Source organism: Xyrauchen texanus, chromosome 50, assembly GCF_025860055.1.
Source record: "Xyrauchen texanus isolate HMW12.3.18 chromosome 50, RBS_HiC_50CHRs, whole genome shotgun sequence".
Classification (NCBI taxonomy): Eukaryota; Metazoa; Chordata; class Actinopteri; order Cypriniformes; family Catostomidae; genus Xyrauchen; species Xyrauchen texanus.
In genome coordinates, this window is record NC_068325.1 from 13,349,653 (window position 1) to 13,375,142 (window position 25,490).

At 39.4% G+C, this 25,490-nt stretch overlaps 2 protein-coding genes across 2 annotated transcripts; both read right to left on the reverse strand.

Moving 5' to 3' along the window:
• Positions 1 to 2,176, reverse strand: LOC127640992 (granzyme B-like). Its single transcript, XM_052123728.1, has 4 exons — positions 2,116 to 2,176; positions 1,749 to 1,891; positions 282 to 511; positions 1 to 172 (listed from the first exon to the last, which is right to left on the reverse strand). Exons 1-4 carry the CDS (start codon positions 2,174 to 2,176, stop codon positions 1 to 3), a joined length of 606 nt encoding a protein of 201 aa, XP_051979688.1.
• A 5,474-nt stretch (positions 2,177 to 7,650) lies between these two features.
• LOC127640993 (transmembrane protease serine 9-like) lies at positions 7,651 to 23,716 on the reverse strand. The gene is made up of 10 exons (XM_052123730.1): positions 23,650 to 23,716; positions 23,297 to 23,459; positions 20,593 to 20,728; positions 20,130 to 20,381; positions 19,741 to 19,890; positions 9,392 to 9,482; positions 9,028 to 9,178; positions 8,789 to 8,921; positions 7,937 to 8,188; positions 7,651 to 7,827 (listed from the first exon to the last, which is right to left on the reverse strand). The coding sequence occupies exons 1-10, from the start codon at positions 23,702 to 23,704 to the stop codon at positions 7,651 to 7,653; spliced, it is 1,560 nt and encodes a 519-aa protein (XP_051979690.1). The 5' UTR covers positions 23,705 to 23,716.
• Positions 23,717 to 25,490: the final 1,774 nt, after the last annotated feature.

The following is a 25,490-nucleotide window of genomic DNA, read 5'->3' on the forward strand; positions in this document are numbered from 1 at the left end:
TTAATCAAGATCTTGGTTCACACTTCCAAGTATAGCTTTCATCCAGGTCAGAAATGCAGAAATCTCGGTGTAGACGTTCGGATATGTTGGTGTGTCACAGTTGTTATTCTCATTGAATGAAACAACACCAACTGCTGTGACCCCACACACCAAAGGCTCTCCAGAATCTTCCAGAGAAAAGTAATTCGATTTTCAGAATGAGCTTAAAATATTGAAACATATTTGAAACTTAGCAGAATGATGATAATATGCCTGTTTGTTCAGAATACACTTTGTATACCTGGCAAAACCCTCCATGACCTCCTGCACACACCATCCTTGAGGTGGAGTAAGTTTGTCCCCAGAACTTCTTACATGTTTTTTTGTCCTTGGTGGTGACATCCACTTCCATGAGATGGTTACTTGTTCTGCCATTGGTACTGTTTGTCCCCCATCCTGCAACACTGCATTTGGAATTGGCCTTAATGTCCCCATCTTTTCCCGTTTTGCTCTTTTTGGCTGTTCCATTCAGCTAAAATCACCAATAAAATCACTAAAACTGATAGGGTTTAACATAAATAGCTGAACGACTAAATGGTGCTGCTTAAATATAAAAATCACTTAAGAGACTTTCATATTTTTTTCCTACGACACAAATTAAACAAAGTCATAGACTACTTCAAATGTGAAGCCGCTGTGATCTTTTAAGAGAGTAATTTGCTGCTTCAAACAGCATTTTCAGAATTCCCATTTGAATATTTGTGATTAATATTTCATGAACAACTTACATTCAAGTAATGTTAACCACAGACCTTATTTTACTAAGATATTAAAAAACTGGTTCTCTAAAAACCAACTGATCTCATCAAAATTACATGAATATAGCAACATGTTTTGATAAATTTACATTACGTGGTTCTTACACGAATCACAAGGTAAAATGTCCATTGTGTTATACCTACCCTAAACCTTAAAGCTAAACCTAACCGCTAGTGTCAGAAAAGCAAATGTGTGAGTAAAAATGCAATTACTGAAGCAATCACATCAATTTGTGGTACTTCTATGACACTTTCGGTAAGAACTCGTACCCTGATCCTTCCTTTTACAAGTGTAACACTCTATCAGTTGAGCTAACGCAGAATTTGATTTCACTTGAACAAGCTTATAAATGTAGTTGGTTATGTCATGTAAAAAGTTCAAACATTTTGCCTTTCAAGTCACGGACTGCAGTAAAAGTGTTCTGATGTCATAAGATAGCATTGTGTGAGGAACAGAGTCAAAGGTTTTTATTAAGTAATAATCTGCCGTTTTACTCGTGATTTGTTTGAAACGCGAAACTGCCGTGATGAGTAAAACAAACCAATTTAAAGAATGTTAGCAAATATAAATCTAGGAGGACTTAATATTGTTCTGTAGAAGTTACAAATATGCAGTTAGGATGCATTGCTTATTTCCAAAATCTGAAACAGTTTGACAATGCTGAGTTTATTCAATTACCTGATTAAGCTGAGTAGCTGAGTTATACCCAGGATGGATTTGGCAGAACTTGACATTAATTCGCCAAGAACCGCTGTTAAGCTCATGAGCTCCAAACATGATGGTCAGACATACCCCGACGCTGTCCCTTGTCCCCCTGGAAGTAAAAAAAACATGTCAAGATGATTTTTTTTTATCAGGAGAAACTTTGAATAGATAGATAGATAGAGAGAGAGAGAGAGAGAGAGAGAGAGAGAGAGAGACAGACAGACAGATAGATACAACAAGCTTACTCTATGTGCAGCTGTCATGACAAACTGTTTAGACACAAGGAAGCCACCACATCTGTCTTTTCCATCTTTTTGGACAGAAACCATGTAGGGTCTAGAATGTGGTTTTGCTTCTGTGCCATTTACTATACCTACATTCACATATGCTATAAAAGAGAAAATTACCTTAGGTTACATTATTGAGAAAGATACCCTACAAGTTTTTTTTATTAAGCATGATGTTATTTGCATTTGTAGATCAAGTTTGCTTTACTGAGTGACATCTTACATACATATTAGTTCCATGAAAACATTATATTAAAATTACATTTTTAAAACAAATGTAGAAGACACAATGGATTAGAAGTCAGTCATTTTACATCAGAGTTACCTGTGAGTGTCAGATATGGCAGTAGAGTACCCAGCAAAAGATGATCATGATCCCCCACCATAACAGCCTCTACTTGATCTTTTACAGCTTGTTGTTTGTCTCACTTTGCACACAAATGGTCAATATGCGTGCTATGTTTGGGGTTTTTGGTGGAAGACATGTAATCTCCACCATGTATAATATTTCCTGTATATTCTCATAAGATGTGTGAAATCAGGCCAAAGCTCACAGTAAAACTGACTCACACATCTAACAACCCGGTTAGATAGGATCTCTATACCCTGGGCTGCTATCAAAATGTAGAAGTTGGCATGTGGTTTCCAAAGGCAGTGTTTTTAAATGGAGTTAGGCCGAGTGCCTCCTGATGATGGGCTACACAACACGACTCTGGAAATTACACTATAGATAATTACTACATAAATTATGCAATGCTGCCACGTACTTATTATTTGTTTTCACTCAGTTTTGTTGCATAAACAACATATTTTCTTGTAATAATGAGATATCTTAGTATCTTGTAAAACCGATACATTTTCTCTTAGTAACGAGATATGTCAGAAAATGACATCTTTTCTTGTAATAAGAGATATCTTAGTATCTTGTAAAAATTAAACCATTTCTCTTAGTAAGACGGTATTATGTCATGACATCTTTTCTCATGAGATATTATTTAGTAGAAACAACACCTTTTCTCATTATAACGAGAAGTTATGTTGTAAAAACTACATATTTTCTTGTAATAACGAGATATTTTAGTATCTTGTAAAAACAACACTTACTTAAAGGTGCAGTATGTAAGATTCTGAAACCCTTGTTATTATTGACACCTGTGGCCGTTAAGTGAACTGCAGTCAGGGCGGTCAACTACACTCCATAGGGACGTGAGCTTTGGCCAAAACAATGACGTAACGTACAAAGAGACGACGTGATTCACTGGCATCATGCTGACGGATGAGGTAGCATAATTAAATTGGGTTATGATTGTTTAACTACAAACTTTGAGACTGTATATTATATTTGACTAGTGGTGGAACAGGGCTAAATCAAAGTGTGGATATAGGTCTGACTATGCGAGACTGTATTTTTTTTTCATGATACATTGACTGCATTTATACGATAGCCTATGTCGGCGTTATCTAGCTAGCCAGCTTTATCAATAACTGTTTGCTAAATTTTATGGATTATGATAAATATTTTGCATGGTGACATAATGTGGTTACATGGCATGACATGGTAACATGGTACAGCAGGATCTTGACTTGGCCGTAGTAGGCGCGGATGCTGACTCGTTGGCCGTGGTAGGTGTGAGCGCTGAACCGTGGAGTAGAGGCTGGCCTGGAACGTGGAGCAGAGGCAGGCAAGGAAAGTAGAGCAGAGGCGGGCAAGGACAGTGGAGCAGAGGCAGGACAGGACAGTGGATCCTAGGTGGGCCTGGACCATGGAGCAAAGGCTTGCTTGTGGCATGGCATGGAGCAGCCTGGGGCTTGGCTGAGACATGGCATGGAGCAGGCTGAGGCGTGTTTGTGACATGGCATGGAGCAGGCTGGGGCGTTGCTGTGACATGGCATGGAGCAGGCTGAGGCGTTGTTGTTACATGGCATGAAGAAGGCTGAGGTGTTGCTGTGACATGGCATGGAGCAGGCTGAGGCGTTGTTGTTACATGGCATGAAGAAGGCTGAGGTGTTGCTGTGACATGGCATGGAGCAGGCTGAGGCGTGTTTGTGACATGGCATGGAGCAGGCTGGGGCATTGCTGTGACATGGCATGGAGCAGGCTGAGGTGTTGTTGCTACATGGCATGAAGAAGGCTGAGGTGTTGCTGTGACATGGCATGGAGCAGGCTGAGGCGTGTTTGTGACATGGCATGGAGCAGGCTGGGGCGTTGCTGTGACATGGCATGGAGCAGGTTGAGGTGTTGTTGCTACATGGCATGAAGAAGGCTGAGGTGTTGCTGTGACATGGCATGCAGCAGGCTGTGTCGTTGCTGTGAAGGATCTGCTGCTAATGTCTTGCTGCCAAATTAGTGATGTCCAGTTCATGAACGAATCGTTCTTTTGAACCAGTTCTTTTTAGTGAATGAGTTGCACTAGTCCACCAAATTACAGTAGTTTAATCATAGTTTAATCACTTTTTAGGCTTTGAACATGTGTAGAACATCCACGTTTGTATATCAGTGTCAGTATTGAGCACTTTAGGTGCAAAACTTTAATGTAGGATGTATTGTAAGATCACTGAATGAAACACGGGTCACAATAAACACACTTATTTTTATAACTTAAATAAAATGTTATAATCAGCCATATGCCCTTACATACGGCTTTATTGAATGTGTTTGTGCGTGTATTCTATGACACCGGCATATTAGCATTAAATATAGTGACATCATTACGTGATGACATAAATTCACTGGTGAATCTGCTTTTTCAACCAGTTCATTGAAATTAACCGTTCAAAGCACTATGTTCACATGAACACTATGGTCTTAATAAAGTGCCTGACATTGACTTCTTCTACTGTAGCCCATCCGCCTCAAGGTTCGATGTGTTGTGCATTCTGGCATGCTATTCTGCTAACTACAATTGTACAGAGTGGTTATCGGAGTTACCGTAGCCTTTCTGTCAGCTCGCACCAGTCTGGCCATTCTCCGTTGACCTCTCTTATCAAAAAGGTCTTTCCATCCGCAGAACTGACACTCACAGAATATTTTTTGGTTTCGACATCATTCTGAGTAAACTATAGAGACTGTTGTGCGTGGAAATCTCATGGTTGATGTGAACATTAACTGAAGCTCCTGACCCTTATCTGAATGATTTTATGCACTGCACTGCTGCCACTTGTTTGGCTGATTAAATAATCGCAGGAATAAATAGGTGTACAGGTATTCCTAATAAAGTTATAAGTGAGCGTAGCTTCATGTAGACAAGGGGGTACTTAGATTTTCGGATTTGATCGAAAGTGGTCCTTGGCCTGAAAAGCTTGAGATCCATTAAATTAGAGGGTTTTAGACACCAAGTTTAGAAGTATTTTCCATTTCCAAATAGATTTATTATTAAAAATGTACTGTTATTTTGGCCTTTATGCAATTTTTATATGCAATATTGGTACAGAAGATGATGGAGAGAAGTGAGAGCTTCTGTACAGGATGCATGGTAAAACTTTGAGGCTTTTGAAATATAATGTATTGAAGTTCTTTGAGAACATAATAGGATTTATGAGGCACCGGAACAGATGTATAGACATTAGTGGGTTTCACAAGAGTGTCATTTTGAGCGCCACATTATAACACTAACGTCCATGGTAATGCTGACAATTCACTCCATAGAGCACCATGTATTTGACAACACTGACATGAGTCATATGGTAGCCCCTGTAGGGGCTGTTCTTGCACAGTCTTTTGATAAAATGTTTATTGTTATTCGCTTTTTATTTGAATTAACATGAGAAATTTTGCATGAATGTTTCATCACTGGATACTTTCAGGTATTGCCTGTTGAGTTTTGCATATGTGGCAAATCTCATGACCATGCAAAAAGAGAAAAAGATATCTTCTGAAACTACTTCACAAAGTGTATGACCACATGCTGAGAGCTCAGATCCCCCACAGGAAACCAACCCTGCTGTGAAGGGTCGACACATCTTTCCACCAAAAAGCATTTGATGTAACATTGAAACATTTGATGTGGAATAAAGCTCTTGTCTAAGAGCAATCAGTCAAATCATGAAATAATTTATGAATGGTACATGCCAGAAATTCACACATAAACAACAACAAATCAACAGTATTGTTAGAGTATATATATATATATATATATATATATATAGTATATAGATAGAGAGAGAGAGAGAGAGAGAGAGAGAGAGAGAGAGAGAGAGAGAGATAGATAGACAGACAGACAGACAGACAGACAGACAGACCGATAGATAGATATAGATAGATAGATAGATAGATAGATAGATAGATAGATAGATAGATAGATAGATAGATAGATAGATAGATAGAAGAGCTATGATGAAATTACAGATATATGGTTAAAGAAAGAAAATACATATATATATATATATACTGTATATATATTATTATTATTTTTTATTTATTTAAAGGTGCAATATGTAACTATTTTCATGTAATATTTGCCTTTTTGCCCATCCTGGACTGCCTAGGTTGCCTATTCAAGCCTGTGGACTGATGTCCAAGTGAAGGGAGTGGGTCGCTTTTGCTGGGAAAATCCAAAGGATGTGATGTTTATGCGTGCTCACGAGAGCCTTGCCTCAGACAGTATCTTCTCTTCCGCTATTCAATAGCGACAACAAACTGCAACACTAGGTAACGTTATCTTAGAGATGGAATACAGCACAGGTCTCCTACACTAACTATGAGCCAAAAATAAACAACAAAAAAACATTTATCTACTTAATCCCATCTGGCTAAGTGGGAATGTGATTGTGGTCAAGCAAAACTAGAGTGAACATCGGCAGGGCATTTGATTCCTAAAGGGACCTTCATTCGGTTTTATGGATCAAAACCGACCCTGAATTGGCGTTTTTCTTACTGGACAGGTAAGCTTACATAACTGCAAAGCATGTGAAATATAGTGCCATAAAGATTGATCTGTGATTGATCTTATATTCTTTCCTGCAAACGCTGATAAATTGCAAGCTACCTTGCTTCGTAACTTTCAAATAATTTCAACAATCTTCTCTTTATATTAAAGTCAGGTATACAGGATAAATATAAGCAAATATGCTGGTTTCTTATTTGTAGTACAACATATGACATACAAAAGTGCAACATAACTGCAGTGCAACAGTAAACTGTCTGGTATATTTCGGTAGTATGCAGCTGTATGTGTGTATCAAAATGCTATGTTAGCTGATAAGTAGTTTTCATTTAGTCTCAAAGTTTGCAGTAAAGCAATCATAACTGTAATTTTAATTATGCTACCTCATCTGTTAGCATGATGCCGGTGAATCAGGTTCAGTGACTTTGTACTTTATATAATTGTTTATGGAGTGTGTGCACGAGATCGACCACGAGTAACAAGTAGCTGGCTGCAGTTCACTTAATGGCCACAGGTGTCAATAATAACAAGGGTTTCTGAATCTTACGTACTGCACCTGTAAATCATATATCTGTAATTTCATCATAGGTCTTCTATCAATATTTTTTACATAGACTATAAAACAAATACTGTAAATGAACATAGACCAAACAAGATGGTTTTGAAGATGAAAATTCTAAAATATATATATTTTTTTACAATTAAAAGAACGAAGACAAATGGGAGTAATAGAGTCAGTCCAATTTGTCCAAATATATTTCATATTTATTTAACATTCGTTTTATAGAACATTTTATTTTTTCCTTTAGAAACACATCTTCCATGACATTTGCAAATTCTTGGATAGTAGGTGTTTCAGACTATATGCATTTTATCCATTTTCTTTTATATATGCAGCTAACGTTATTGTAAATAGATTTTGGTGACCTGTTAAAACTACATTTGGGGTATAAGGCTCAAATAATACTTAAGTGTAATCAATAATAATCAAGTTCTTGTTTCAAACTTCCAAGTATAGCATTTATCCAGGTCAGAAATTTAGAAATTTTGGTGTAGACATTTGGCTTTTTTGGAAAGTTGCAGTTTTTTAACTCATTAAATGAAACAACACCAACTGCTTTGCCCCCACACACCAAAGGCCCTCCAGAATCTCCCTGAAAAAAGTAATTCGATTTTCAGAATTAGCATAAAATATTGAAACATATTTGAAACTTAGCAGAATGATGATAATATGCCTGTTTGTTCAGAATACACTTTGTATACCTGGCAAAACCCTCCATGTCCTCCTGCACACACCATCCTTGAGGTGGAGTAAGTTTGTCCCCAGAACTTCTTACATGTTTTTTTGTCCTTGATGGTGACATCCACTTCCATGAGATGGTTACTTGTTCTGCCATTGGTACTGTTTGTCCCCCAACCTGCAACACTGCATTCGGAATTGGCCTTGATGTCCCCATCTTTTCCCGGTATGGAGATCCAATTGACATTTTTGCTCTGTTTGGCTTTTCCACTCAGCTAAAATCAACAACAAAATTACCAATTCTGATTCTAAATGACCATTAATAGAGCTTTTCACTCATGATGTCAAATTGTAGGTCAATCCTGAAGGCTAATTTGCAATGGGTTCCAATAGGTTTTTATAAGAGCCGTTTTCGTTTTTCTAGTACAATACAGTCCATGGTTAACGTTAATTGAAGAGACTTGAAAATTCATGAACATTACATAACATCACATTGTTACTTACACATGGATTGACTGTATTACACTTTCGAGGTGAAATGTTTACTACGTGGCGCTAAAAGTAAGTTAAATATTTTCCCAAACAGGTGAGGTTTTGAAAGTTAATGCTGTAAATCAACAAAACCCATACAATTCCCAATTCCCTACATTTAACCTTACACCTAAACCTAACTGATAGTATCAGAAAAAGCTAATTTGAGATGAAAAACAATTGCTGAAGCAACCACATAATTTTGTGGTACTTCTATGACTCACTCATGTGCTCACCTAGACTCATACCCTGATCTATCACATTGCTGTTTTGTTGGTTTTAATTTAAGGGTATAATGCTGCAGTTTAAGCCATAGTTTGACACTACTGAGTTTAGTAATTTACCTGAAGTAGCATGATGTCATTTAGCAGAGTTTTCGCGTCATACCCAGGATGGATGTGGTAGAACTTCACAGCCATGCTGCTTGAACCGCTGTTGCAATCATGAGCCCCAATCATGACTGTCATAGTCTGTCTCCTGTTAAAATGGGGGATGGGGGAAAGATGAAATAGGATAAATTAGGACAGTTTGATGTTCTAGACTAGAGGTACCAGACTGGGACTGTCTTAAACAAAACACTTACTCTTTAAAGCAATGTGCAGCTGTCATGACAAACTCTTTGGACAATAGGAAGCCACCACAGGTATGTTTCTCATTATACTGAAGAGAAACCATGTATGGTCTAGAGTGGGGTTTTGCCTCTGTGCCATTTACTATTCCCACATTCACATATGCTGAAAGAGATGGAGACAGGTTCAGGAATTAGGCTGGTTGTGTTAGAAAGATTAAGTAAACTTGCACTTTCCATTTTAATTTTGCTTTAAATTAAAATTCACTTTGCTGTGAACTTTACTAAACTAGTTTGCTAGAAACATTGAAACTACAAACATATTATAAAAGTAGGAAACACAATGGAACAGAAGTCAATAATTTTACATCAGACTAACCTGTGAGTGTCAGATATGGCAGTAGAGAGCCCAGCAATAGCAGTGAGATGATCATGATGCTCTGGGAAGGTTTCTCAGAGGAGGTTGAGTTCTCCTCAGTGTTGAGATGGAGTATTTAATGCCCCCAATCCCCCCCCCCCATATATTTCCTGTATATTAAATCAGGCCAAAGCTCACAGTAAAACTAACTCACACGTCTAACAACCCAGTTAGATAGAATCTCTAAACCCTGGGCTACTATCATTAGAAGTTGGCCTGTGGTTTCCAAGAGCAGTTGTTTTCAAACTGTGTTACGCAGAAGCTTTTCCTCTTATTAGAACAATGATAATGATTGTGCTTTTTAAACATCACTATACGGTGTCTTGTTCAGCTGCTGAAGTATTGAGTGCTCTTAATCACTTTACTCAATCCAAATTTGGTTTTCAAAAATAATGAAAAAGAAACGAATTTCTCTACAAACTCATCAGTCTATTGTTCTTTCAGAGATGAAGGTTATTCAATACACTATTGAATACTGAGAAGAAATTAAACTAGATCTGACCGGGGCAGAGAAATAAGTAGACAGCCCAGAAATATGACAACCAGCCAGATCTTGCAAAATTTTTGAGACAATGGCAACATTTTTGCAAACCAAAATGACTCATTACACATTCGGCTGCAGTTTCTCAGTAAAATGTCCAGCGGGGGTGCCAAAAGTGAGTGAAATTATGTTGTAATCAGACAAGGTTTTTAAGGTGGATATTATATTTGTTAGTAAAAAAGTAAAATGTACCTTCCTTACCTAAAACTTTAGCCTAAACCTAACCAATAGTGTCCTAAAAGATAGATAAACAAAACAGCCAACCTTACCCTTAAACAATGCCTAAACCTAACCGATAATGTTTTTTTATTTTTTTATTTTGCGCACACACAGTTTTGTGCATCTCTCTCTCTCGAACTGCCGTCTCCTGCTCCCCTTTATCCCTCTCCCGGCTGATTGGGATGATTCAGCACCAGGCGTCCATTGTTACGGTCCAGCCACGCCATCCTCATCGTCACAGTAGGCTACTTTAAAAAGTTTCTAGAGTTTTGCAAGTTTGGCAATATGAGCAACCAAAATGGTTCTCCAAGTCTCTTTTTAGTGTATGCATGTCAGCTCATGTGCATCATTGTTTTAAAGCATGAACAGTAGGAGGAAATATACATCTAAGAATTTACATATTTACATATAGTATGTTGTGCAGTAATTGCATAATCATAGGTATAAAACATTGTGATTACATGGAGTTATGACCATGAGAACCCTTTGACTGCTGATGATCCAGACTTTTATTGAAAGAAGATTTATAGAAGAATTCAAGATTTTTTTTTCTTTTCATTTTTAAAAAGAGTCACTAAACATTATTCACTGTGGAGTAGATCCATGCGAGACATCTTAGTATAAACAACAGGGAATTGCATTGAATTGCAGAAAATCTATTACTGAAAGATGTAACACCAACTGCAGTATCTCCACAAACCAAAGGACCCCCTGAATCGCCCTGTTAAGAAACGTCTAGGTTACGGATGTAACCTCCATTCCCTGATGGAGGGAACGAGACGTTGTGTCGAAGAAATGACACTAGGGGTCTCTCTTGAGCGCCGAATATGCCTCTGATCTATGAAAAAAGGCCAATGGGAATTAGGCAGACAGTATTTGCATACCCCGTCCCCGGACATACGGGTATAAATGCTGGAAAATGCGTCGAGTTCATTCAGGAATTTTCTGAGGAGCCGGAATGGTCCGGCCACTACAGTGGCTCGGCTCAGCGACGTGGCCGGCAGGACACAACATCTCGTTCCCTCCATTAGGGAACGGAGGTTACATCCGTAACCTAGATGTTCCCCATCTGTCGCTCACTTCGACGTTGTATCGAAGAAGTGACACTAGGGGTCCAATTCAAATCGGCTGAGCCGTGTACGTGTACTGCTGACACAAGAGTGGGCAGGTATATTTACGTGCAAAGGCGACCAGTTGTGTCAGACTGCACAAATTCCTCCGCCGAATTGCGGACCCATAGGGCTAGGGAGGAATCGTCCAGGGATTCGAATATATGAAATCTCCTGGGAGAAAGCGCACAGTTTTTTTTATCTCCTGGGAGAGGGAAAGGGCGCTAGGTGCAAGCAATCCACCCGGTCAGTTCATCAGCGTGTGACCGAGTTCTACCGGCTCGGACCTGAGAAGAAACGGGACGATACTGACTCAACCCTGAGATTGTAAAATCTTGCAAAGGTATTAGGTGTTGCCCAACCCGCTGCTCTACATATGTCTGCCAGGGTGGTGCCCCTGGCCAGTGCCCACGAGGACGCAGCACTCCTTGTTGAATGTGCTCGGACCCGCAAGGGGGGGGGGCTAGGTGTGGTAGGCCAATGAAATGGCATCCAACACCCAGTGAGAGAGCCTCTGTTTGGAGACAGCATTCCCTTTCCTCTGTCCGCCAAAGCAGACAAAGAGCTGCTCAGAACGTCTAAAGCTCTTCGTGTGGTCCAAGTAGGTATGCAAAGCACGTACCGGACACAGCAACGAATGGGCTGGGTCTGCCTCCTCCTGGAGCAGCGCTTGCAGGTTCACTACCTGGTCTCTGAAGGGCGTGGTAGGAACCTTGGGCACGTAGCCCGGTCATGGTCTTAGGATCACATGGGTGTCTGCCGGACCGAACTCCAGGGAAGTGTCTCTATCAGAGAACGCTTACAGGTCCCTGACCCTCTTGATGGAGGCGTGCGCGATCAGCAGGGCAGTTTTTAGAGAGAGGGCCCTGAGTCCAGCTGATTCTAGCGGCTCGAAGGGGGGTCTCTGAAGGCTTATGAGGACCACTGAGAGATCCCAGGAGGGGAACAGGCTTGGCCAGGAAGGATTTAACCTCCGGGCGCCTCTTAGGTGCCTGATGATTAAGTCGTGCTTACCCAAAGAGTTGCCATCTACTGCGTCGTTGTGGGCCGCAATGGCAGCAACATACACCTTCAAGGTGGACGGGGACAGCCTCCCCTCCAACGTCTCCTGCAGGAATAGGAGCACTGGCCTAACTGTGCACCTCTGTGGGTCTTCAGCCGGGAAGAACACCAATTTGCGAACAAGCACCACTTTAGGGCGTAAAGTTGCCTGGTAGAGGGGGCTCTGGCTTGGCTGATTGTGTCTACGACAGCAGGTGGTAGACCAGCTAGATCTTCCGCATCCCGTCCAGGGGCCAGACGTGGAGGTTCCAGAGGTCCAAGAACCAGGCCCGGGTGGGCCAGTAAGGAGCCACTAGGATGACTTGCTCCTCGTCCTCCCTGACCTTGCACAGCACCTGTTCAAGAAGGCTTACTGGGAGAAATGCATACTTGCGCAGCTCCGAGGGCCAGCTGTGTGCCAGCACGTCTGCCCCGAGGGGAGCCTCTGTTCGGGCATACCAGAGTGGGCAATGGGAGGTCTCTTTGGAGGCAAACAGGTCTACCTGGGCCTTGCCGAATCGTTCCCAAATCAGCTGAAAAGACTGGGGGTGAAGCCTCCACTCTCCACCGGGCCAATGTTGTCGTGACAGCGCGTCCGCCATTGCATTGAGGTTGCCGGGGATGTGAGTGGCACGCAGCGACTTGAGTCACAGCTGGCTCCAAAGGAGGAGACGACGGGCGAAAGGCCCGAAGGCAGCAGCCCAGGGGAGTCCTCAGCGTCAGACGCTGTGCTCTCCGATGTAGCGGCGAGCTCATCCACCTCGAGCTCTAGAGGACAGGCAGGCTGGCCGTGAGGCGAGCCGCTGTTGCCTCGAGCACGGACGGGAATCAACGAGCGTGCCAGAGGGCAGGTGGTCCGAGGGGGCGTACCCGGCGGAGCTGTACCCGCTGCCGTCCCCAGATCGCCTCCATCGCCAGCCGCACCGTCCTCAATCCCATGGGAAGAAGGAGCAATGCGGGGGGAGGCTGGAGTGGCGTGATTTCTGTTGAAAGCAAGCTGCGACGTTGCCATGGCCATGCTCTCACAGTGAGAACATGAACCATCCACAAACGCTGCCTCGGTGTGATTTCAACCCAGACACACGAGACAACGCCTGTGGCCGTCTGAAGTGGAGAGCACTCTACCGCATACAGGAACTACGCAGGGGCGGAAGGGCATCTTTATAAAGACACGTCAAAGGACGTTCAAAGCCAGCTGCGTATTTCCTCTTTTAGAGGAAATAACTCTTTCAGAGAAAATTACTCTTTTATAAACTCTTTTAAGTTTATTGCACTGTCGAAGCACCCAGGGGCAATCTGCACTGCCGTGCAGAGAAGGAGAAAGCCACTGTAATGCGCCGCCGAATCCAACAGGCAAGCGTCAGAGGAAAACAGGAACAGGTGTGTGACTTGCAGCTGACTGCAACACGACCATCTGCTTCGAAGAAAATTTCTGAATGAACTCGACGTATTTGCCGGGGGCGGGCTATGCAAATACTGTCTGCCTAATTCCCATTGGCCTTTTTTCATAGATCAGAGGCATATTCGGCACTCAAGAGAGACCATTAGTGTCGCTTCTTCGACACAACGTTGAAGTGAGCGACAGACGGGGAATAGATGAACACATCACTAAATTCCACTTATAAATTCCTTCCAGCTTCCTCCATCATCATACATGCACATCATTTGTGAAAGTGAGTACTTCCACTCCATCTATAGGAACGAGACCACTTTAAGTGTTTTAATGCTATCACACAAGGCCTACCAAACAATTAATTAGCTACTATTTTATTGTGGTGCCTGATATAATCAATATGTAATCATAATGAAACCATAATCGATTGTATTATTAAGATGTAGTCTGTTGCACCCAACACTGACCATAAGTAACATTATCTCACATCTCCAGATGTATAATCTGTTATAATTTACAGTGATTTTTTTTTAGGTGCTTATCTTATTTTTAGCATTATCAGGTTCTGATAATGCAGCATGATTTAACAAGCACCAGTGCAGAAATGTATATATGGTTTAGTATGCATCTATGTAGTAAAAGGAATGGTTACCCAGAATTTACTCATGCTCATGCCATCCCAGATGTGTATCTCTATCTGTAGGTTCATACAATACAAGTGAATGGTGATGAGAAAAGGACATAGAGGCAGTATAAAAGTAATCCATATGACTCCAGTGCTTAAATCCATGTCTTCAGAAGTGATATGATATGTATGGGTGAAAAACAGATCAATATTTTTTATTCATATTTTACTGTAAATCTGCACTTTCACATTCTGGTGTGGAAGTGACTTCAACACATTCAGCCACATGTGCTGCCTTCATGTCCTTTTTGGACCTTCTGTGTTCTGAGGTCACCATTCACTTGCGTTGTATGGAACTACAGATATTAAATATTCTTCCAAGAACCTTCATTAGTGTTCTGCAGAAGAAAGTCATACACATTTGGGATGGCATCAGGGTGAGTAAATTATGAGAGAGTTTTCATTTTTCTAACCAACTATCCAATTTTAAACCATTGGCAATATACTGAGTTGTTCATGACCGAAACAATTGTGATAATTGTGAGAGATCAGCCAAGCTTGGTTCCACTCTCCACTCAACGATCGCTCTCCCCGGATGACTAATCACACACACCTGTTCACTATTAGCAACCTCATCAACACGCACTATAAATCACTCACCATAACCTCAGTTCAGTGTCAAGCCTCCAACAGGAACAGACCTCTCTTCTTTGTCTTCTGAGCCCCTAAAGCATCCCGATTGCTGAAAAATGTAACGTTTACTCACCTGAAAACCTCTAACCCCTGTGTCCTCATTCTGTTGTTCTCCAGGACTCCTGTTCGTACCCCCTACCGTCTGCTCTCCAGTATCCCTCCGATTCGCCAGTTAGTCTTCCGAACCTGGTTGCTAACACTGCTTCTGAAAGAGAGGATTGATATCACTAAGCTGTTACTACCCGATGCCCATATTCCCGAAGTGTTTGTGCTTACCTGTTGCCTGCCCTGCACCGAGTGATCTTCACAGTATCTGCACCTGAACTTACTCTATACTCACTTAACACTCTTGCCACTGAAAATAAAGCTGTGTTTGGATTCACTTACCTCTGCCTCCGTGCTTATATCCTGACAATAATACTTTATTAATATATGCATGTCTACAAACCTACCAAGATAATTTAGCAGTGTTTAAGCATTATAAGCGTTTTTCCCACAAATCAAAACAAAATATATATTTTATTTTGTGAGCCCAAAAATTATTCAAAGTTCAATTACATCCTGATGTCATTGCAATGTCATAATCTACTTTTACTTATAATTCATCCAGCCCCTTTCTCTTGTTAAACAAGATTGCTGAACTAAAAGAACAACAAGCTGTCTCCTCTCTTTCAGTCGGTAAGCAGATCCTGATCTTTGCTCGTCCTGCATTTGACCCTGCTGAAGCACCCCTAAGTAGTATCTAGCAATGCCTGTTTTTTAATTATTTGTATTTCTTTATTTATTTTGTGTCCTTAGCTGCTGTGAGGAAAAACAAATTGACTGACATGCAACACCACCGACCAGTAGACTGAATTTGAGGTGGTGGTGGCATAGTGGACTAAAGCATATAACTGTTTCACATTCGCTGGTTCGAGCCCCACAGCCACCACCATTGTGTCCTTGAGCAAGGCACTTAACTCCAGGTTGCTCCGGGGGGATTGTCCCTGTAATAAGTGCACTGTAAGTCGCTTTGGATAAAAGCGTCTGCCAAATGCATAAATGTAAATGTAAATGAAGTTAATGTATAGAGATGGCTTCAGGTTGCCCCTGAAAGAGTTTAAGGAAGGAGGAATTGGTTGAGGAGAATTCTGACTAGACTCTCTCTCTCTCTCTCTCTCTCTCTCTCTCTCTCTCTCACACACACACACACACAGAGAGAGAGTGAGAGAGAGAGAAAAACAAATGCAGCTATTAGGGTGGGCAATAAAATAACTACTTTAATCTTACAAATGTATGTATTGTTTGATCCATTGTGCATGTATATTGCATTATGCAAGGCTTTCTTTTGTCCTCTCTGCAAAATGTATAACTGTAATAATTGGAAAACATTGAAATAATTGCATTTTACCTGTTGAAGGTGTTAATTTTATTTATTTTAGTTCAATTTAGTTGGTTTATTTTAATTTGGGTGGGCGGCTGTGGCTCAGGTGGTAGAGCGGGTCGACCACTAATCACAGGGTTGGCGGTTCGATTCCCGGCCCACATGACTCCACATGCCGAAGTGTCCTTGGGCAAGACACTGAACCCCAAATTGCTCCCAATAGCAGGCTAGCACCTTGCATGGCAGCTCTGTCTTCATTGGTGTGTGATGTGTGTGAATGGGTGAATGAGACGCATTGAATACTGCTATGTTTAAAAAGGCGCTATATAAGTGCAGACCATTTACTTTTAGTTAAGCTCATGTAAATGTTTAGTATATGTGCACTGAACAAAAATCACACAAAATTAACATAATTATAATTTGTTTACAGGACCTGATTTTTTTATATACAAAAATGAAAACTTTTCATACAATATATTTTTTTTTGTTGTTTATTCTACATGTATATGATTTGGGGATATTATGGCTGAGAAGAGATTCTGTTCAGAAATTGAGTTAGATGAGGCTTGGGTGTGGTTCAGTTATGGGGATTCTGGTTAAAAGCTGGTGTTTTTTGGTGTAGATAAGGCTGATATTATACATGTTCTGGCACAGTGATGGGCTACTGATCGGCTGAAATTTGGGCCAGTTATGGCTCATGCATGGCTCTTGTCTGAAAATCAGAATCTGGGCCACTAGAGGGCCATACTTCACGGCTGTATGTGGTCTAAGGGAAAACAGATTATGTGGACTGGAGCTGGGCCAGACAAAAATTGCTATGTGGGAAGCTACTGACATGTAACACAAACACATTGTCAACAGGACATGAACTCTAAAATGGTCTTTTTTCACCATTTAAAATATGATATTATCCTTAGTTATATAGAGAGAGAAATTGAGACAAAACTTTGATCCTTTCTGCTGATGTCAGCCTCTGTTTGCTTGAAGTGTGGAGCACTTGCTCATTGACCAGGGTGCTGCGGCCTGTTTGGCATAATGCGGTGGCCCGTCTTATGACACGTTCGGTCCTGTTCGGCCCTGTTTCGTGGCCGACACCCTGGGAAAAGTCCCGGGTCTCCCTATGGCCAGTCCACCCCTGCTGTAAAATGAGACTGCCATCTAGTGGTAGCTACTTTGCTTACACAAGGTTACATGTGGATTGTGCAAGGCAAAACCAAGTCTCAAAATTCAAAAGAATCAAAGGAAATCAATACATGGCAATGAATGCGTGTGTATCTCTTGTTCCACAAATGCACATTCAATGCTTCACAAGAAAAATTGTTTTTGATTTGGAATATCTCCCTTTGGTTGCACACACAAATTGTGATGTGTTTGTCCAAAAATGAACACTTGTATTCACAAATCTGTCTCTATCTATAAAAATTCCAGCACATTTATTTAATGATAAATTTAACAGATTCAAGTTGAAATAAATTTTTTGGAGGATTGAAATACAAATACATTTTTTAATTAATGGGTAGATATGCAGACATTTATGAATACATTTAGGACTTATCCATTGGTAGTTGTTTGTGTTTGAGTCGGCCATGGTGAAAGAAACAAAAGTCTCAAAATTCAAATGAATCAAACAGAATCAACACAAATAGACATCAATGAATGTGTGCGTGTCACTTGATCCACAAATGCACATTCAATACTTCACAAGACATTTTGTTTGATCATGTTTGATTTTGAACATCTTTCTTTGGTTGCACACAAATTGTGATACATTCATACAAAAGGGAACATTTGTGTTCACAAATATGTCTATTTGTACAAATCCCAGCACATGTTTTTCTTGGTTGTTGGCAGATAGGATGTTCCAAGCTTCTTGGAGAATTCACCACAGTTCTTTTGTCTATTTAGACTGTCTCAATTGCTTCTGTCTCTTTATGTAATCCCAGATTGACTCGATGTTCATTGGTGGGCTCTGTGGGGGCCATGGCATCTGTTGCAGGGATCCATGTTCTTCTATTCTATTTGCAAAATGAATGTTTGAGAGTCTAAAATGTATTTTTCCCATTGGCAAACTAAAGCAGAAGATATAAATTACCATTTTAAGACCAAAGTTTTTGTGAAAAATCTTATGTGCCTAAGACTTTTGCACAGTACTGCATACAGTATATGTTTCTATGTATATTTCAAATGTTTGTATGTATATGTTGTATATGTATATTTTGGTATTCTCTTTGCACTGGAAGCTTCTGTCACCATGACACATTGCTTATGTGATATACTTGGTAATAAAGCTCATTCTGATTCTGATATTTCTTGGTCTGTATTCAAAGAGAGAGATGGGCAATTTTATATTTATAAGCAATTTTGGGTAGGTTGCTCAAAAAATTAATCCTCTACAAATTACTAAAAGCTTTGCTAAAATTGTAATCAGATTTTTTTACTGATTACTCCAAAGTAGTTTTATTTTTTTTGCCACTCTCGAATTCAAAATAATGTATAATCCAAGTAATTTTCTTAAAAGTAATGAAGTGAATTGAAAGTAAGTTAATGTAATCTGATTACAAAAAATAAAATGTTTAAGCAGTAAACATTTGTGTAATTTAACATACAATGACATGTTCTCAAACAAAACATTCATAGTAAAACTATTCACATTTCCGTTTATATTTCTTTCCTAAAGACATAAAACTGAATGTTTCCTCAGTGCCTCCACATTTACTGTCATTCAGTACAGACATTCCGTTTAGTTTTGAAAAGTATGTGTGAAGTCAATGAATGTGCCTGTGAATAATGTTAATTGTGGTTTTAAATGTATCCTGTAGGTGGCGCACGGCGCAGCAATAATCGCCTGGCCGTCTGGCCAACAGGTGAAAGTAATTTGGCGCCAGAACGCCTCACAACTTCTGTACTCCACGTCAGTTTCTCAGGTGTGTTGAAACAGGTTTTCCTTGATGATAAACACAACATGTACAGTACGAGACTCATGGCAGAGGTGCTCTTTATCAAGGCAAGGCACGTTTATTTATATAGCACATTTCATACACAATGGCAATTCAAAGTGCTTTACATATAAATGAAAAGGACATCACAAGCACATATTTAAGCTCACGCCGCTCAAAACGGAATCTAAGATTAATTATATGCCTGATCTAAAATAGCTTTGAGTTAAAAACCGCTTCTATCGAAACTATTCTGAGCGACATAGGTAGACTGATCCATAATTCAGCGCCTGCTATAGCAAAAGCAAGATCGACCCTCGACTTCATTCTACACTTAGGAAGACCTTTGGAGAAATATTTATTGAACTTTTTATTTGCAATTCAATTAACATTTCCAGTGATGTTGTGAATCCATGGAAGATATGCTGAAATCTTAGTATAAACTTCAGGGTACTCATGTGAATTGCAGCCAAATTTGCTTCCGAAGGATGTGATCCCAACTGCAGTGTCTCCACAAACCAGAGGACCTCCTGAATCCCCCTGTTAAGTATGTAAACACATAGATCAGCACATCACTTAAAGAGACAGTTCACCCAAACATTTAAATAATTAACTCACCCTCATATCTTTACAAATCTATGGAGGAAGTGTTAGTTTAGAACAACATGAGGGTAAGTTAATGATTTAATTAAAATTGTTTTGGTTATCTACCCCATTTGTCATTGAAGCAAATTCATGTTTTATATGAACAATCTGAATCAAATGACTTTTGTATATACCTCACAGCTTGCTCCATTACCATATACACACATCATCTGGGAAGCTGAGTACTCCTCCCCCCATTTATTTTTACATTTTGTGTTATCCATAATCTTCACATCGACCTCCATGAGGCGTGTGCTCCCTGGGCCATTATTGCTCAGCTTTCCCCAGCCTGCAACACTGCAATCAGAATCAGCTTTATTGTTCACATCTTTCGTTGGTATGGATATCCAGTTGATGTTTTTGTTTTGCTTGACTTTGCTCTGTAACTGATTTAAAAAATCATCAGTATCAGACAGTTCTAATCATATTCCATAAAATGTAACAGCAGTTAATTGTATTGCCTTGTTTACTCTGTTGAAACAGTGATAGTTTGGGATAATTCAAATGAAATATCCATTCAGATTATAGTAGGAATGTCATGTTAGAACCACTGTTTCCTGATTATAATGAACAACTGGAATAAATGCAAGATATTACCCTCAAAAGCATAATGTCATTCATAAGTGGATCTATCATGTAGTCTGGGTGCAGGTGGTAGGACATCAGTTTGATGCGGACAGAACCCTCCTTTGTACTTTTCAGGTCATGAACACCTACAACAACGGTCATTTGTCTGTTTAAAGAAATAGGTATCATTAACATTCAAGTTCTTAAAACAAAATCACAATTTTCAAAACTACACACTAATTTGTACAAACCACAAAATCATATATTTCACTCAAAAACATAAATTTCTGTCAAAATGAAACATTGACTTAAAATTGCACACAAACCCAACAAGCACGCAATCTACGAGACTGCTCACAACACATCAGAGGGATCAAGTTAAAACACTTCTAGAAAAACCTCTATCAACCAGGGAGAATTTTGCAGGACAATCTATATATGTTTTGCGGATAGAGCACATAATAATATATAAAACATGCATGCTTTCAAAAAGTTTATTTGAGAGTAAGCCTGCAGTATTTTACAGTACTTTAAAGTGAGGCTGGTTGAAAATCACTGTTAATAAGAAAATTCAGTTTCAAAGTACAGAGCACTTAGCATAAATATGATATACTGTAGAACTGCAAGTAAGAGTTGGCAATATTTCTATGCATTATCAGATGCTCCTCAGTTCTGCATAAATGCAATACAGAAGAACAAGTACTGTTGTGTAAGATAAAGTAGATATCCATTTGAAAAATTATCGGATTAAGTGTCATGAAAATGTGATACAGTGCATACCCTACACCAGTGTTTCCTAACCTTTTTTCTGCCACAGCACACTTTTTATGACAAAAAAATTCAACGGCACACCACTATCGCACATGGGCTTACCATCGTCAATATTTTTCCTTTTCAAGAAATTGTCAAGGTTTTCTGACCATCCTAGTAGCAAGTTTACTTTTAATGTTTGAAATTCGGCTATGCAAAGAAAAAAGGGTACACTGTGTGAGGTCACAGGTGGCAAGAGCGCTAAATTGGTAATGAAAAAACTAAAAATGTGCTTTTTTTTTTTATTTGTAGATTTGTTCTTGCAATGCCACAACAAATTACAGGGATGCAAACTCATGAGGGGCGAAAAAGGTAAGACAGTCAGTGGTCCATGAACATTTTTTTCTGGGAATGTTTTTAAGAATAAGCTAAAAGCACTAATTCCAGCTATTTTAGTGATTCAAGTTAACAATTGTGCAGAATTAGCTGCAAAATAAAGAGTTTTTGGTGAGGCTTGCTTCTATTTCACAAATTTGTTCAGTTTTATTATCTGATTAGTTCAGTGACCCCTTCTGGAAAAGTCACTAGGTGGTGACAAATGAGCATCTAATGTACTCAGTCGTTCATGTCCGAAATCTACCAAGAGACTTTTTGGTGTTTAAGCATTAAAAGAACAAAGCAGATCTATTGTCTTCCTTCAGTCTGAGCATTATGTTTCATCCAAAAAGACAATAACTGTAATAATAGTGAGTCCTTCTCCTTCATTAAAACTTGCATGACTACATATCTACTGACTTCAGTATAAGAATTATAAACACAAAGCAGATCTATGGTATCATTTTCCTACAGTAGCCTATTTAAACTGCTGAGCATGGCATTTATCAGAAAAGATCACAATAGCAGACAAATAATACAAATTGAGTTTCTATAATGTCCTTACATCATTGTAAAGTGCATTTTACATTAATTGGGTCAACGCTCCGATCAACGCTAGCGTCAAGCCCTCCACATCACAAGAGTTGCAGAAAGCGTCACAGAGGGGCGATTTTACGAGTTTGACACATAAAAAAGGGAAAGGTGTGCACAATAAACATTGAAAACATGTATTTGGAAGAGAGAAAAAAAAAGCTTGCAGTTGCTTTGATAGCAGAAAGTAATAAAAGGACTCGTTTAGGTTTAAGTGTTTTCTTGGTGAATTTAAATTAGTTCAATAACTGGGGTCTCTGATATTCGTAAACGATTAGGTAATATTTAATTAAAAGAAATTATGAGACATTCAATGTCTCTTCACAAATTTTGACAGTTTTTAGATATTTCTTGTTGCTTAGTACTCTCAAAGACATTATTGGTAAAGCAAAAATGTGTGTGTGAAAAACACTTTGGTGTAACGTGGCGTCACTTCATAGACTTCAGTGTATTCTGCAGAGCTGACGTGAGTCATGTGAAAGACCCTTAACGCGTATAAATATCACTCACTTCTGCACATTAATCATTGCTCTTCACAATCACAAAAGTGACCGATTATGGTTTAAAAACGGCGAATTTCTCCAAAAGGTGAGGAGTTTGGATCCCTGAAATTATTATTATTTTTTTCATGCATTTATTTATTTTGTGGAATTTGATAATTGGCACAGTGGTTGGGAATGACTGCCCTACACAGTACAGTCAATGGCCTCTAAACTGCTGCAATGTAGTATAGAAGCCTGTAGGTTATGGTTTTCCTTTATTATGGTATTATTATGGTTAGTTCATAAACCGTTTAAGCAAAATGGATCTACACAGGTAGAATTCGCATTGTCCTGTTCTGCATGATTAATAGGTACTGGTAATTAATTCTACAGTATAAAATTATCAGTATGATTCTAATCTACTCTAAATCAAGCTCCATTGTTTTAAACAGTGAAAGTGGTTGCACTCTGAAATATTAAACTACATTATTTGAATTTTCCCCGGTTTTTAAACTCAGACTAAGCTAAAGGCTTACCTAATATGGCAATGTGCGGCAGTCAAGACAAACTGATCAGAAATTAGGAATCCACCACAGTTATGTTCCCAAGTATTATCCAAGAGGACTTGAAGAGAAACCATGTAAGGTCTGGAGTGGGGTTTTGCTTCCATGCCATTCACTATACCCACATCTATATGGGCTGAGAGGTAGAGAGATGCTATCAGTACATTCATCTAGAAACATTTAAGTCATCATTCACGATTAAGTTATTTAAATGCAGATACAGTTACTAAAGTGTTTCTGAGACCATACTGACATGTTGTTGTTCATTCAGTATTTAAAAAATATGTTCGCTTTTGGTAATTAATAATCTTTTTGATCAGTCTTACCAGTGAAGATCAGTTTTGGCAGCAAAGTTGCCAGCAGGAGCAGAAAGACAGCCATGATGAAGATGATAATCAGTGAGATCTCAGTGAGAAAACAAACTTTCTGGGAGTTTAAATATGGTAAGAATGGGTGGAGACACTGGGGGACACAACTATATATATTTTTTCAGCTTGTGTTACCAGAAACACAGATAGAAAAGATAGATTTCTTTTTAATCCTTGTGGTTTTGTATTCATAAATTAGCATAAAAAATGAGTTAATGAGTTAAAGTGTTAGAAAAAGATGACTAATCACATTCTTGGTTGGCATAACAAGTGCAGCCTTCATCCATTAATTTTTCTTATTCTTAAAAAATTCCTATGGCGTTATCACACTTGGCTTTGTTTGGAGCATTTGATTTGGAACTTGGTGCGTTTACTTCCTTAGTTCAATTAGTTATGGCATTTATGAACACAGCAATTTCACCAGACTGATCTCACAGTGAAATCAGAAAGAGTGGGTTGACTTTTATTTGGCTAAAATCAATCTGTTCTCTGTACAGTGAGAAACACTGCCCCAGTGGCCAAAGCGGTAAATTATTTGGGCGAATGGGAAGGTCACGTGCAAGCTCCATTTTCCCAAGTAGGTATAGCTGCAGGCCGGAATGGTGATAGAATTTCCAAAAGAGGCGTGGTTACTTTGCGCCAACACCAAAAGTTGCTCCTTAAATCTTTGCTGGTGGTTTGGAGCTCCTGCCCCTTTTTGGAGCTTTGCCTGTACCTTCATTTTCTGGGTGAAATGTTCAAAGCGGGGTGCCAAAAGTGACTTGTGAATGCATATTTTATCAACTGAATCCCCAAACTTAAACCTAACCATCAGTGGAGTAAAAATTTTATGTAAATATGGGGAAAATGCAACCTCTAAATCGCGCTCGTTATGCGAACGCGATAACGTCCTGGTTTTAACGTGGGGTCAGAAGCTGTAGGAGTCGGTTACACTAGCCATATGTACGTTACAACTTAGCCTAGTTGTGGCGTAAATGGGCACTAAGTCACAATTTATGCACTTAATTTTAGGTAGGACTTAACCCTACGTATGAACTAAATATTTACAGAAGCCTCCGACAAGGATTAACAGTTGGAATAAAAAAAAAAGACTCACTTAATGACATCAATGTGCTCATGTTTTGGTTGGCAAGCTTTAGTCCTTTCAACATATACAATGGTGTTGGCAATTACACTCGGATAAAGTACGGAAAAAAACATTATGTAAAAAACATACCTCTTCAGCATGAAACTGATCTAAAGGTGCACTTTCCTGTGTACTCCACCCAGTGTCAAGTTTCAACATATACAAAATAGATATAAATACTATAAAATATCTATTAAATGACTGATGTCTATTTTTACAGCCTGTTGTATTTATTCATTTGTGGTCCCTTATTCATTTTAGATACAGTTATTGAATATTGTTATGTACATAAGCTAAATATTTCATTAATGAATTCTTGTTTTATTACATATCGTATTTCAATGGGTATATAATTTATTACAGCTGACAGTTACATGAGCAAACAAGGTTTGAACATCAACCATAACAAGCTCAAACTGAAACTAAAGGCTTTTTTACACTTCTGTGTCAAATTTCAAGACTGTTTATTAGATCAATAAAGGTAAACATCGTTGTGGCAGGGCGGAGGGTGGGGCCGGGTCGTGATCCTACACACCCGGTCCCGTATTAGGCTAATCAAGCCTTTGAGAGGGATAAAGGTCGACTGCAGAGGATCGTGCGGGAGAGAGAGATTGTTTACGGACATGTCCGTCAAATGTGTGTGTTTGTCTTTTGAGTTTAAAATTAAACTATT

Excerpts from the sequence above, each read along its gene's own strand:
- LOC127640992 (XM_052123728.1), bottom strand. The coding sequence starts at position 2,176 with ATGGTGGGGGATCATGATCATCTTTTGCTGGGTACTCTACTGCCATAT. Across the intron at positions 512-1,748 it reads TCATGACAGCTGCACATAGA|CTGAATGGAACAGCCAAAAA; the intron begins GTAAGCTTGTTG and ends TGGTGATTTTAG. Across the intron at positions 173-281 it reads GGTCATGGAGGGTTTTGCCA|GGAAGATTCTGGAGAGCCTT; the intron begins GGTATACAAAGT and ends TTACTTTTCTCT.
- LOC127640993 (XM_052123730.1), bottom strand. The coding sequence starts at position 23,704 with ATGGCTGTCTTTCTGCTCCTGCTGGCAACTTTGCTGCCAAAACTGATC. Across the intron at positions 23,460-23,649 it reads GCCAAAACTGATCTTCACTG|CCCATATAGATGTGGGTATA; the intron begins GTAAGACTGATC and ends TCTACCTCTCAG. Across the intron at positions 9,179-9,391 it reads GCCATATCTGACACTCACAG|CATATGTGAATGTGGGAATA; the intron begins GTTAGTCTGATG and ends CATCTCTTTCAG.